Source organism: Salmo trutta, chromosome 10 (genome assembly GCF_901001165.1).
Source record: "Salmo trutta chromosome 10, fSalTru1.1, whole genome shotgun sequence".
Classification (NCBI taxonomy): Eukaryota; Metazoa; Chordata; class Actinopteri; order Salmoniformes; family Salmonidae; genus Salmo; species Salmo trutta.
In genome coordinates, this window is record NC_042966.1 from 29,053,887 (window position 1) to 29,069,179 (window position 15,293).

At 43.8% G+C, this 15,293-nt stretch overlaps 1 protein-coding gene and 1 long non-coding RNA gene across 2 annotated transcripts in view; one reads left to right on the top strand and one right to left on the bottom strand.

Annotated features, from left to right (window-relative positions):
- The window catches only part of mertka (c-mer proto-oncogene tyrosine kinase a), a 43,203-nt gene that overhangs the window by 19,199 nt on the left and 8,711 nt on the right, over positions 1 to 15,293 (top strand). Inside the window, exons 8-12 of the mRNA XM_029765246.1 lie at positions 2,130 to 2,319; positions 3,423 to 3,568; positions 10,347 to 10,482; positions 13,560 to 13,710; positions 15,043 to 15,131. Coding sequence (XP_029621106.1) covers positions 2,130 to 2,319; positions 3,423 to 3,568; positions 10,347 to 10,482; positions 13,560 to 13,710; positions 15,043 to 15,131 — 712 coding nt within the window. The remainder of the gene's footprint in view (positions 1 to 2,129; positions 2,320 to 3,422; positions 3,569 to 10,346; positions 10,483 to 13,559; positions 13,711 to 15,042; positions 15,132 to 15,293) is intronic.
- Positions 5,638 to 5,938, bottom strand: LOC115201537 (uncharacterized). Its single transcript, XR_003879757.1, has 2 exons — positions 5,875 to 5,938; positions 5,638 to 5,668 (listed from the first exon to the last, which is right to left on the bottom strand). It is a non-coding gene; the product is annotated as an uncharacterized LOC115201537 (long non-coding RNA).

The following is a 15,293-nucleotide window of genomic DNA, read 5'->3' on the forward strand; positions in this document are numbered from 1 at the left end:
TTGATAGTTTTTTATAAGATAAGTTTAATGCTAGCTAGCAACTTACCTTGGCTTCTTGCTGCCCTTGTGTAACAGGTAGTCAGCCTGCCATGCAGGCTCCTCGTGGAGTGCAATGTAAGGCAGGTGGTTAGAGCGTTGGACTAGTAACCGGAAGGTTGCCAAAACGAATCCCCGAATCCCTCCTGAACAAGGCAGTTAACCCCCGTTCCTAGGCCGTCATTGAAAATAAGAATGTGTTCTTAATCTGACTTGTCTAGTTAAATAAAGGTGTAAAAAATAAAAAAATTGGCAAATCGGTGGCCAAAAATACCGATTACCGATTGTTATGAAAACTTGAAATCGGCCCAAATTAATTGGCCATTCCGATTAATCAGTCGACCTCTAGTTGAAACTGGAGAAGCAGCACGACCAGGTGGACTGTGGACAGCAAGGAGTCATCAGGCCAGATAGTCCTGAGGCATGGTCCTAGGTTTCAGGTCCCCTGGGAGGGGAGGGAGAGACAGAGAATTAGAGGGAGCATACTTAAATTCACATAGGACACCGGATAAGACAGGAGAAATACTCCAGATATAACAGACTGACCCTAGCCCCCCGACACATAAACTATTGCAGCGTAAATACTGGAGGTTGAGACAGGAGGGGTCGGGAGACACTGTGGCCCCGTCCGACGATCCCCCAGGACAGGCAGGATATAACCCCACCCACTTTTCCAAAGCACAGCCCCCACACCACTAGTTGTCTATCTTCAACCACAAACTTACCATCCTGAGACAAGGCCGAGTATAGCCCACGAAGATCTCCCCCATGGCACGAACCCGAGGGGGGCGCCAAACCCGGACAGGAAGATCACGTCAGTGACTCAACTCACTCAAGTGATGCACCCCTCCTAGGGACGGGATGGAATAGCACCAGTAAGACAGTGACTCAGCCTCCGTAATAGGGTTTAGAGGCAGAGAATCCCGGTTGTGAGAGGGCAGAGACAGCAAGGGTGGTTCGTCGCTCCAGTGCCTTTCCGTTCACCTTCACACCCCTGGGCCAGACTACACTCAATTATAGGACCTACTGAAGAGATGAGTCTTCAATAAAGACTTGAGACAGAGTCTGCGTCTGTCACATGGATAGGCAGACCATTCCATAAAAATTGAGCTCTATAGGAGAAAGCCCTGCCTCCAGCTGTTTGCTTAGAAATACAAGGGAAAATAAGGAGGCCTGCGTCTTGTGACCGTAGCGTACGTGTAGGTATGTACGGCAGGACCAAATCGGAGAGATGGGTAGGAGCAAGTCCACGTAATGCTTTGTAGTTTAGCAGTAAAACCTAAACATCAGCCCTAGCCTTAACAGGAAGCCAGTGTAGATAGGCTAGCACTGGAGTAATATGATAAAATGTTGGGGTTCTAGTCAAGATTCTAGCTGCTGTGTTTAGCACTAATTGAAGTTTATTTAGTGCTTTATCCGAGTAGCCGGAAAGTAGAGCATTGCAGTAGTCTAACCTAGAAGTGACAAAGGCATGGATGAACTTTTCTGTAACATTTTTGTACGGAAAGTTTCAGATTTTTGCAATGTTACGAAGATGGAAAAAAGCTCTAATGTTTCTTCTCCACGATGAGTCGGGATTTAATCTCCTACCTGTTGACTTCTCGAATGCGAACACATTCAAAGCGTTTTGAATGGTCCCAGAAACCGATGGGTTGGGCCAGAGCCTGAACACGTGGGTAAAGCACAGTTTCAGAAATATTCATTGGCTTTGATACTCGCTGATGGCTTGTTTGGTACAATGCCCCTCACTTTGACGTCAGCAGAGAGGACTTCTAGGATTGCAGTCTGACTGAATACATGTTGTGATAAATAAAGCAGAGGAATTCAATTCAGTATGAGTCATCAGGCAACAGAGAGATGGCACCAGCCCAAATAAACAACTTGCTGATAGCATCAGTCAGTTGTCAATTCAAACAAATGTTTATCAGTGTTTATTTGAATCCCTGAATAGGGTTAATTAGTGTTGTTCCTAAACCACTTTGTGATATCTTTGCACAAATGTATCTTTTTATAAGAAAATTCGGTCCTGAATGTCTGTCTACAGTAGGCTATATATTTTTCTAACCTATATTTTTCCCTGTGCTCTCTTCAAGGTGAAAGAGGTGAGCCGAAGGAGAGGAGAGGTCAGGCTGGCTAGGTTAATCAACACTACAGCTCCTCCGTTCCAGAGTGATGTCCCGGGGTTACAGGCCATGACCTGGTACAACATGAGCGTCTCCTGTAGCAATGAGCTTGGACATTCACCAGTCAGTACCTGGGTCCAGAGCAACACTACAGAAGGAGGTGGGTAACATCTATGGGCCCGGGTAAAAAGTAGTGCACAATGTAGGGAATAGGGTGCCATTTAGGACACAGACCCATTGTCTTTGAGCAGGTGCTGGACATCAACACATTTTCAATACAAGGTGAAAATAGACTCTGTACACTGGATTCTATGCTCCCATGTGAATTATTGGTGACAATGTTTCAACCACATCATGATCCGCTATACTGCAGCCAGGCCATGGGCCAGTTTGGAGATTTCGGTAGTGTTTTCATGCATAGAGAATGCATAGATCGCAGGAGCAGCCTGTCCAGGTCCTTGCCTTCTTAAGACTGCATACATCATATGCACTTGCCTGTATGGGATTCTGTAGATCCTGTGTTAGGTCCTGCCTCTGTATAAGATGCATGGCTGTGTGTTGTGTTATTGTAGCGTGGGGGGGATCCAAATTGTTGTTTCACTTCACAAAAGAGAGCAATTCAGTTTGGATCCGGGCTAGTTTTCTTGTCCCCTCATCCCATCAAGTATTCAGAAATCAGTTTAATTTCATTGATCAGAAATTGTTAGAAGTACAGTACATATTATATTTTGCATGACAGGGGGTTCCTAGTGAAATGTGCATCACATCCAGAATATGTCTGATATTATCTTTGCATATCTTCCTGAGAGGCCACATAGGAAGCAAAAGCAGGAGTGGTCTCATGGAGAAAGCACGCAGTTCCTCGTGTATGGGTGGGGCTGCTTCTGACTTCCTCTCTAAACTAAAGCCGCTGTTGGGGATATTTTAGTCTACGGATCTGACAGGAATCTTTCCATGCTGTAGGAAACATCAGAAGTGGTTGGCCCGAATGTGGCCTCATCTCAGTCATTTTCTTTGATGACGAGAAATATTGAAAATAATGTATTATTTGTTTCATTACCTCCTATATACAAATGTTGATGTAACCGTGAAGGACCGTGCACATTAATCAACATTTCAGTGTTCTTATAAATGCGAATGTGCCAGTGTTTGCAAAAGTAGTCTGTTGTATGTGAGCTCTATTTGAGTATTATCACAGATTCCAGGATTGAAGATCGTTTTTGAGTGTGTGACCCTCTCTTTCCATTCCCTTTGTTACTCCAGTACCGTCAGTCTACCCCCGTAACGTGACTGTTATGCTAAACGAGTCAATGCTGGTGATCCGATGGAAGGACCCACCCCGGGACAGGGTCAACGGAATCCTCATAGGTTATGATGTCATCGTCACGTATGGGACTCGGGTCAACAAGGTGATTCTCCTCCTGGAACCTGGAAGACATTGATGTTATCACCCTAGAAATATGATTATTAGAATGGACGTTTCCATCCTATTTCTATCTAGAATAGCAGAAACTTAAGATGACCTACTGTAAAAGGTTTTGTTGCACTTTCAATATTAACAATGTCAGTTTCATACTGAGATTTCCGGACCAAGATTCAAGAAGTGAGATGGTCATATGATTTTATAGTCAAATCAAATCAAATCAAATGTATTTATATAGCCCTTCGTACATCAGCTGAAATCTCAAAGTGCTGTACAGAAACCCAGCCTAAAACCCCAAACAGCAAGCAATGCATGTGAAAGAAGCACGGTGGCTGGGAAAAACTCCCTAGGAAAAACTCCTGAGAAAGGCCAAAAACCTAGGAAGAAACCTAGAGAGGAACCAGGCTATGAGGGGTGGCCAGTCCTCTTCTGGCTGTGCCGGGTGGATATTATAACAGAACATGGTCAAGATGTTAAAATGTTCGTAAATGACCAGCATGGTCAAATAATAATAATCATAGTAATTGTCGAGGGTGCAACAAGCACGTCCGGTGAACAGGTCAGGGTTCCGTAGCCGCAGGCAGAACAGTTGAAACTGGAGCAGCAGCATGGCCAGGTGGACTGGGGACAGCAAGGAGTCATCATGCCAGGTAGTCCTGAGGCATGGTCCTAGGGCTCAGGTCCTCCGAGAGAAAGAAAGAAAGAGAGAAAGAGAGAATTAGAGAGAGCATATTTACATTCACACAGGACACCGGATAAGACAAGAGAATACTCCAGATGTAACAGACTGTTACATAATCTGTTACAAAATCTCTTCTGATCCCTCCTGTCTCAGCCTCCAGTATTTATGCTGCAGTAGTTTATGTGTCGGGGGGCTAGGGTCAGTCTGTTAGTCAGTCAGTTTGTTCATAAGGTGGTGTGTGTGTGTGTGTGAGCGTGTGCATGCGTTGTATGAGGTGGGGGATTGTTGGTCCTTCTTCTGACGTTGTTCCTTTCTACCCAACAGACGGTCAACTTCTCTATTCTCTGTCCTGAACTGTTTCACTGTACCGTTGAGTCAACAGTAACCTCTCCTGTGTGTAGCAATGCAGGAGTTGTCATTTTTAGGGAATACTGAAAGTTATTATCCTGGTCCTAGATCTGTAGTGCACTGTGTAGGGAATAGGGTACCATTTAGGACACACCCCAGTTCTCTCTAGTACAATAGCAGGTTTCCTGTCACTTTCTGGTTGTGTAGTGGTTTACTGGAATAGTGTTTCCCCGTCTGAGTCATTGGTCATTGGTTGGTGGAGTGAACGGAAAATGAATACCTTAGATAGAGAGGGACTGCGTCCCAAACGGCACCCTGTTCTCTAATCCCCAACTCAGTCCTGGGGACACCAATGGGTGCACCTTTTGGTTTTTGACCAAGCACTACACAGCTGATTCAAATCATCAAAGCTTAGGAAAGACTGCTCTATTTGCGTCCCACTACATAGGGACTCAAACAAAGATATACATTTGTAATAACCATATACCCTGTCCAGTCAAATTATGACATTACCACGTACAAAGGCTTTGTAACGACATCAGTGAATGAATGGATACATGTATAATAACCCATGTGGGTCCTGTCCAGTCAAAAGCTGTCTGCATGACGTCATCATCACACAAAGGCTTGGTCAGAAACAACACTCACATATCAGTGATGGGAAGTGTGTGTGTGTGTGTGTGTGTGTGTGGTGTGTGGTGTGTGGTGTGTGGTGTGTGGTGTGTGGTGTGTGTGTGTGTGTGTGTGTGTGTGTGTGTGTGTGTGTGTGTGTGTGTGTGTGTGAGAGAATGTAAGTGTGTGAGACCCAGCTCCTGGATCCTCAGCTGTTCAGCTGTTTCACCAGCCAAACAGCTGTGTTGTTCAAGAGAGTGATTCACAGAAACACCTTACATAGACACTTAACTTATTTTACTTTTCTACTCTACTCTACTCAACCCTGCTCTATTCAATTCTGCTCTACTCTACTCAACCCTGCTCTATTCAATTCTGCTCTACTCTACTCAACCCTGCTCTATTCAATTCTGCTCTACTCTACTCAACCCTGCTCTATTCAATCTGCTCTACTCTACTCAACCCTGCTCTACTCAACCCTACTCTACTCAATTCTACTCTACTCTACTCATCCCTACTCTACTCAACCCTACTCTACTCATCCTACTCTACTCTACAGAACCCTACTCTACTCAAGTCTGCTCTACTCAACTGCTCTATTCAACACTACTCTACTCAATCCTGCTCTACTCAACCCTGCTCTATTCAACACTGCTCTACTCTACTCAACCCTGCTCTATTCAATTCTGCTCTACTCTACTCAACCCTGCTCTATTCAATTCTGCTCTACTCTACTCAACCCTGCTCTATTCAATCTGCTCTACTCTACTCAACCCTGCTCTACTCAACCCTACTCTACTCAATTCTACTCTACTCTACTCATCCCTACTCTACTCAACCCTACTCTACTCATCCTACTCTACTCTACAGAACCCTACTCTACTCAAGTCTGCTCTACTCAACTGCTCTATTCAACACTACTCTACTCAATCCTGCTCTACTCAACCCTGCTCTATTCAACACTGCTCTACTCTACTCAACCCTACTCTACTCAACCCTGCTCTACTCAAACCTGCTCTACCTAAATCTGCTCTACTCAAGCCTACTCTACTCTACTCAAACCTACTCTGCTCTGCTCTACTCACCCCTACTCTACTCTGCTATATTCTACTCTACTCAACCCTACTATACTTTACTCTACTCTGCTCTATTCTACTCAACTGTACTCTACTCTACTTTACACCCCACTCTACCCTGCTCTGCTCTGCTCTACACCCTACTCTACCCTGCTCTACTCTACACCCTACTCTACACCCTACTCTACCCTGATCTACTCTACACCCTACTCTAACCCCTACTCTACCCTGCTCTGCTCTGCTCTACACCCTACTCTACCCTGCTCTACTCTACACCCTACTCTACACCCTACTCTACCCTGATCTACTCTACACCCTACTCTAACCCCTACTCTACCCTGCTCTGCTCTGCTCTACACCCTACTCTACCCTGCTCTACTCTAACCCTACTCTACCCTGCTCTACTCTACCTCCTACTCTACACCCTACTCTACCCTGCTCTGCTCTACTCCCTACTCTACTCTACACCTAACCCTACTCTACCCTGCTCTACTCTAACCCTACTCTACCCTGCTCTACTCTACCTCCTACTCTACACCTAACCCTACCCTGCTCTGCTCTACTCCCTACTCTACACCCCACTCTACCCTGCTCTGCTCTACCCCCTACTCTACTCTACACCTAACCCTACCCTGCTCTGCTCTACACCCTACTCTAAACCCTACTCTGCTCTGCTCTACCCCCTCCTATAACCCCTACTCTACTCCTTACCCTACCCTGCTCTGCTCTATACCCTACTCTACACCCTACTCTACCCTGCTCTGCTCTACCCCCTACTCTACCCCCTACTCTAACCCCTACTCTACCCTGCTCTGCTCTACCCCCTTCTCTACCCCTACTCCACCCTGCTCTGCTCTACACCCTACTCTACCCTGCTCTACCCTGCTCTACCATGCTCTGCTCTAGTCCCTACTCTACACCCCACTCTACCCTGCTCTGCCCTACACCCTACTCTACACCCTTCTCTACCCCTACTCTACCCTTCTCTGCTCTACACCCTACTCTACCCCCTACTCTACCCTGCTCTACACCCTACTCCACCCTGCTCTACCCTGCTCTACCCTGCTCTGCTCTACTCCCAACTCTACACCCCACTCTACCCGGCTCTGCTTTATACCCTACTCTAACCCCTAATCTACCCTGCCCTGCTCTACACCCTACTCTAACCCCTACTCTACCCTGCTCTACCCTGCTCTGCTCTACACCCTACTCTAACCCTACTCTACCCTGTTTTGCTCTACACCCTACTCTAACCCCTACTCTACCCTGCTCTACCCTGCTCTGCTCTACTCCCAACTCTACACCCCACTCTACCCGGCTCTGCTTTATACCCTACTCTAACCCCTACTCTACCCTGTTCTGCTCTACACCCTACTCTAACCCCTACTCTACCCTGCTCTGCTCTACACCCTACTCTACCCTGCTCTACCCTGCTCTACCCTGCTCTGCTCTACACCCTACTCTAACCCCTACTCTACCCTACTCTACCCTGCTCTACCCTGCTCTACACCCTACTCTACCCTGTTCTGCTCTACACCCTACACTACCCTGTTCTGCTCTACACCCTACTCTAACCCTACTTTACCCTGCTCTGCTCTACACCCTGCTCTAACCCCTACGCTACCCCGCTCTGCTCTACACCCTACTCTAACCCCTACTCTACTCTACCCCGCTCTACCCTGCTCTGCTCTACACTCTACCCTGTTCTGCTCTACACCCTACTCTAACCCCTACTCTACCCTGCTCTGCTCTACACCCTACTCTAACCCCTACTCTACCCTGCTCTACCCTGCTCTGCTCTACACCCTACTCTAACCCTACTCTACCCTACTCTGCTCTACACCCTACTCTAACCCCTACTCTACCCTACTCTGCTCTACACCCTACTCTAACCCCTACTCTACCCTGCTCTACCCTGTTCTGCTCTACACCCTACTCTAACCCTACTCTACCCTGCTCTGCTCTACACCCTGCTCTACACCGTTCTGCTCTACACCCTACTCTACCCTGTTCTGCTCTACACCCTACTCTAACCCCTACTCTACCCTGCTCTACCCTGCTCTGCTCTACACTCTACTCTAACCCTACTCTACCCTACTCTGCTCTACACCCTACTCTAACCCCTACTCTACTAAACCCTGCTCTGCTCTACACTACTCTATTCTATCACCAAGCTACAGTATAATTGCTATTTCTAGACATATAATATATGTTTTTGGTCAGTGAAATAGTACAACATGTTTCTGAGTGTGTGTTTTCTATGCCTTTAGCCAGTCACACAGTCAGCATGTTAGCTAGTTCAGTTTTAGTTTCCAAAATAAAAGTTCCCGTGTGAAATGTTGTCATAGAGAGATAGTCCACCATGTGTCTGTGTGACTTCCATGTTTTTCCAGGCCTCCAGTCTCACTGTCAGCATGTTAGCTAGTGAGAGAGGAACCCCAGATGTTGCCATGCGGTGGTATTGTGCAACCAAGGGCTTTATCCACTGTCACATGTTCCCCAACAATCCCCCGCTCAGCTCTCTGTAAACACCATGCTGAGCATGTCTGAGCCCCAAATGGCAACATATTCCCTATTAAGTGCTCTACTCTATGGGCCCTAGTCAAAAGAAGTGCGCTACGTAGGGAATACGAATAGGCTGCGATTTGGAACTAAACCCAAGTCCACATACCAGCCTGCCTGTCAAGAAAGTTTTGTTTTCTTCCCCTTTTTTCAGAGCTTTGTGAAACAATTTTCTCAGCTTCCCAATGACTTGACACAAAACAAATGTGGGTTACTAGTGCAAATATATTTCACGTTGGCATGAAGGATCGGGAGAACAGACGCAGGAATGCATAATAGGGTTTTTCATTAAGCCCAAATTACAGCGTGCCGTGTAAAGGCACGGGGACGAAGACCAAACAAACACGTAACAAAACACAGGGTAGAAACCCAAACAAAAGAGCGAGGAGTACCTCGAATAAATAACACAAGCACACAATGATTAACACACGGGACGAGACCCGTAATCATCTGCACAATCCACAAGGGCACGAAAGCCCAAAACACACAGCACAGGTACTCACACTCACCAACAGACATTGTAATAATAATCAACCCCCCAATGGAAACCAACGGGCACACTTATAAAAATACTAATCAGTGGGAATAGGGGACAGGTGTGCATGATGAAAGTTCCGGAGGGATCCGTGACACAATGTTACATAGTATTTGGTTAACGTCATTCCCTGGCTGTTAATCAGAATTTGCCACATATCTAACGCTGACTTTGACACACAGATAATCATTAACTTCAAGGGACCACTACAAACACTATAATCCAAAAAATGGCCTATAGTACGTATGACAGACAATTTTCCCAGGTGTCCATCTGTTACTGGGTGATGTTCAGTAGGAGGGAAACATTTTGAAACATTTCCAGTAAGAACACAGATTGTAGTTTTACATTGGTAAATTATTTGCTATCATAATAATTATTATTATTTATTAAACTTCTATAGTATTTTCATAAAATCTCAAAGCGCTTCAAGAGCAAAAAACAAACTAGCAATATATCATGACATGATAAGACAACAGATGTAGGATCTTAATTTGATCAGTCTTTTATTGCTGATAATTTTTCTGCACTTGCAGCAAACGCAAACTTGTAGTGTATTCAAGGTTTAAAAAGGCTTCTAAAGTTTGCAATTTCCACTTAAAAAAGTCAGACTTGTTTTGCCGTAACAAAAAAATATATCAACCCCGACAAAAAATAACCATTGACTATAATCCACATAGCAATTCACATTTCCTGTTGCTGCAAGATTATTTTCCTGCTGTAGCAAACTGGCTCAAATGAAGATCCTACCTCTGTAGTTATAACAGTGTTTCTTAATTCCTGGGAAGACATTTTTGTTTTTGCCCTAGCACTACACATCTGATTCCACTAGTCAAAGGTTTGATGATGAGTTGATTAGTGGTATGAGTTGATCAGTTGAATAGGTGTCTATTATTGTAAACTGCTGAGTACAACCATGATCTCTCTAACATGCTGTTGTGTTCCTCAGATCCGCAGCTCCTCCAACACTGCTACGGTGGCCCTACAGGAGTTCAACACTACATACAGTGTTCAGGTAGCTGCCTGTACTCAGGCTGGGCGTGGCATGCTCAGTCCACCGGTCGGGATCTTCGTACCAGAGAACAGTGAGTAGACCGCACTACATCAGGAGTCCCTAATCCTAACACCTTACATATTGAATTACATCAGGAGTTCCTAATCCTAACACCTTTATACATATTGAATTACATCAGGAGTTCCTAATCCTAACACCTTTATACATATTGAATTACATCAGGAGTTCCTAATCCTAACACCTTTATTCATATTGAAGTACATAAGGAGTTCCTAATCCTAACACCTTACATATTGAATTACATCAGGAGATCCTAATCCTAACACCTTTATTCATATTGAATTACATCAGGAGTCCCTAATCCTAACACCTTTATACATATTGAATTATATAAGGAGTTCCTAATCCTAACACCTTTATACATATTGAATTACATAAGCATGACAACAACCGCAAGTAGATATTTAACCTGACCGTGTTCTAAATAGTAGGCCGGTTAAGTATGTGATAAAAATAAAGTTTTATTGTATGTGACATTTACAAAATCGAGTATACTTTAAATTTCCGGATGTCATACTCATTTCGGCTTTGACAACAGCTGATAATCAGATATGGGGACGTGCTACTGAAATTAACCAATAACGTGAAACAACGCAATCGCGCATGATGCAGTCTCAGTATGCGAAAATATAATGTTTTACAGTGTGCATTTTTGAAAATTGAGTATGGTTTAAATGCCAGGATGTTGTACTAATTTCAGCTCTTCATCTAGTAGAATTGAATGCACACTTTTCCACAATGCATTGGAAGAGGTGGGTTGCAAGTGACAGGCCCTAGTTCTAGTAGCGGTGTGTGGGTAAAATCCAGTGGTGTAAAGTACCTAAGTAAAAATACTTTAAAGTACTACTTACTATTTATATGTTTGACAACTTTTACCTTTACTTCAATACATTCCTTAAAAAAAGATTGGGCTTTTTACTCGATACATTTTCCTTTACACCCAAAAGTACTTGTTACATTTTGAATGTATAGCAGGACAGGAAAATAGTCCAATTCACGCACTAAACAGAACATCCCTGGTCATCCCTACTGCCGCTGATCTGGCAGACTCACTAAACACACATGCTTTGTATGTAAATTATGTCTGAGTGTTGGAGTGTGCCCCTGGCTTTCCGTAAATGTAAAACATTTTTTTAAGGACTTTTAAAATATTTATACTTATACTTTGAATTTTGATACTTAAGTACATTTTAGCAATTACATTTACTTTTGATACTTAAGTATATTTTAAACCAAATACATTTAGACTTTTAATCAAGTAAAATTTTACTGGGTGACTTTACTTTTAAGGTATCTTTACATTTACTCAAGTATGACAGTTGGGTACTTTTTCCGCCACTGGTAAAATCACCAGGGAAGCCAATCCAGAAAAAAAGCCATATTACAACCTATGTGTTGTGATAGTTGAATTGTTTGCTCTATAACCTGTTAATTTATATGCCTTACCACTGTGATATATAGGCCTAAGGCCGAGACAATAAGAAGACACAGTCGCAGAATAAATTCATCCAGACCTTTGTTTCATCCCAAAAAGGGAGCGACCTCTGTCCGGTGAGGCCCACAAAGCATATTGCATGTAGGGTAACAAAGAGTTACATGACCTACAGCATGGTCAAGCAAGTTAATGTTTCTGACAATTTCGGACCACTAAACAACTATTGATTTAGAACCACAGAGAGTTACTGCAAGTCACAAAGACAACAGGAGCTGCCTCCACTATTCCAGCACCATTTCAACTTCAACATCATCAAATCGTGTGTGTGTGTGTGTGTGTGTGTGTGCACGTGCGTGCGTGTGTGTGTGTGTGTGTACGTGTGCATGTGTGCAAGTTGAAAAAACATGTTGACTCACCCCACATTAACATTTTCAAGGCTGTCTCTCCACATGATAACATTTCTGTCACAACGCCAAGGCCATCCTCCTGTCTTTCATGTTGATTAAACGGTCTATGACTCTGTAATACAGTACATGCTTTTAGTTTTTGTTGCCCTAGGCTACCTGGCCAAAATGCTTGCTTACTAGCCAAACTTCCTTTCATGTGCAACGATGAGCCAGCTAATTAACATTAGCCTACTTCATCTAGCTACATATTGAACTATCATCCTCTCAGGCCAGGGGCGCAATGTATGAATTAATGGTTGGATCAGAATCGCCGTTATAATCACTTGCCAGTACAGAGAATTAGGTAAAACCACAAATGAGAATTAGGTAAAACCACAAATCCAAATCCCTATCTCCACTCATGGCTATTTAGGAAAGGGACACTTTTAACTAGCTAGCTAGCCACTAGAGGACAATGACACAACGAGATGTAACAATGCAAGTTTTGCTGTCAATTACGTTTTTCTGTTGATGTTATTGGTGTGAAGCCAAATCCAAACTGGTTTCCCTTGACACTTTTTTTTGGTGCGGCAGGAACATTCACAGTTGAGCTAACTCAGTTTAGCTCAACGCTGATTGGCAAATTTGATACTTTTTATCAAGGGAGGCCAAATGCTCGCTGGTTTCCCTTGCATTCAATACTACAGGTGGAAAAAATGTCATACTCTTTTTGACCAGACCGTATCAGATACGCTACACATACAGAGACAGAGGGGCGCTGTTTTGCTCTCTTGGATGCTTCCTCCGGTGAGATACATTCAGCCTCTTCCGAATTGAAGGATAATTATGAAACAAAGAGAGATGAAAGATGATCAATTATTATGTGTATGTTTTTTGTTTTTGTTTGTTTTTTGGTCAATGTTTTGGGGAAGCCTTGCTTCCCTTGTCATCCATGAATACACGCCACTGCCTAGTTCTCTTCAAGTAGACATACAACAAAATTAGGCTACTTAATTGGGAAGATGCAGAATAGTGAAGCTTCTGCGGTGGTGGTAAAGGGCAATTCGGTTGTTGCAAAATTACACACAAACTGGGAACACACACATATACAGCAAAACATATACAACATACAGTTGAGGGAGTTGAAACTTTGATCATGTTTCTATCATGTTTGTGTGTTCTGTTCTATCAATCGATCATACTTTGATTTGATTGATTCAATGCATGATTGATTGAATCATTGATTGATTGCGTGTTGTGTTCCAGAGTGGCCCCTGTCTCCCTCCTCCAGTCCAGACACCATAGGATCAGACTCTGTGTATATCATACTGGGGGTGGTATGTGGCTTCTGTCTCCTGCTGCTAGTACTCTGGGCTGCTATCTGCATGAGAAGCAGGATACTAGACACACGCTTTGGGTAAGTTTGCATGCTTCTTCACATGTTCAAGTCTTAATTGTATCATGATGTACAAGGAGGGGTGTACATTGATGTACTACAGTACCCAAAATGCTGTGTAACATCTGGTTTGTCTTCTTTCTGACGCTAACCTAATGGTGTCCTCAATACCTTCATGATCTGATCATGATCACATTAAACCCCTGTGTATTGACTTTGACCATTCTGCAGTCCATTGTTGTAGTACTGGAAGTCACACAGTATCTTGATTCTTAAATTGGTCAGGGGAAACGGTGTAGCTAAGGGCAGTCTTCCTTCCTCAAATAACTTACTGGTACTTGACTAGTAGATCAAAGAGCCTCAACAGTGCATCTCCAGCCAGTGAATTCTGTTTTGCCTTTGCAGTGCTCTTCACTCAGTTTCACCAGTAAGAAATGTCTATTGTCTGTTGCTGCAGATGTAAAAGTTACTCAGCATTTTGATCCCTGAAGTTGGTAAGGGGAAACGGTGTATTGGTCAGTGGAAGTGGTTATATTTCCTGTTGAGGGAGGGGTAAAGTTACTCAGTACATTGTCAATAAAGCAGCCTGGTTTCCGCATAATCACTGACAACTGCACCTGAGTCAAGACTGCCAAGGTTGTGCTGACTGGATCACGTTCATTAGGCACCAAATGGAAGAAAACAGACTGAAACAGCTGGACTCAATCAGCAGTGAGATCTGGGCGGTGTTAGTTAAGGCAGACTATGGAAAACATTTTCACATTTTCATTTTTCAACAGAAAATGAAAATGGGCCTATCTCATTGGACAAGCCCTGGTAGTCCCTCCCTGTTTGTCTATTTTCTTCTGTTTGGTGCCTAATGAACACAACCATCCCTGGTCTTACTGCTGAAGACAGAAGTAGTCTAGCTGTGTTGGAAAGAAACACCAAAATAATCCTTTCCACTCTAATCCTCTCACCTCTCCACTCCACTCCGCTCCACCACTCCTCTCTGCTACTCTCTCCTCCGCTCCTCTCTCCTCCTCTCCTCTCCTCATCACCAAAACAACCCACCTCCTCTCCGTTCTGCTGTCTCTGTTCTGGAATTCATTATGTTGAAGAGGTGACTCAGTGTTGCCGTTCGGGATATACAGATAAGAATGCTCAGAACTGGCAGACACCTCTCATCCCCCAGAGGCAGGAAAACATCCGGTCATAGAGCTTGCTTCCTGATTCAAGATGAATTCTTAATCGTGTCAACCAAATGATTACAACTCTGAGGCTAGCTCTTGTTAAAGTGTTAGTCAGTGAATGACTCATTCTGCTCCATTGTATATAGTAACTTGTTTTGTTTCTCTCTGGCGCCCCCTGCAGTCAGATGTTTGGAAGTGGAGAGAAGCTTCAACCCATCGTTCAGTACAGGCCACAGAAGTCCTACAACCGATCAGCCATTGAAATTACACGTACGTTAATAAACATTCTACTCTAATCTACTGTACTCTGCTCTACTTTACTCTACTTTTCTCTACTCTACTCTAATCCTCTATGTTCCTATTAACATACATCGGAGAAGAAAATCTATATCCACAGATTTTGCACAATAGTAAAAATATGAGCTCTATTTT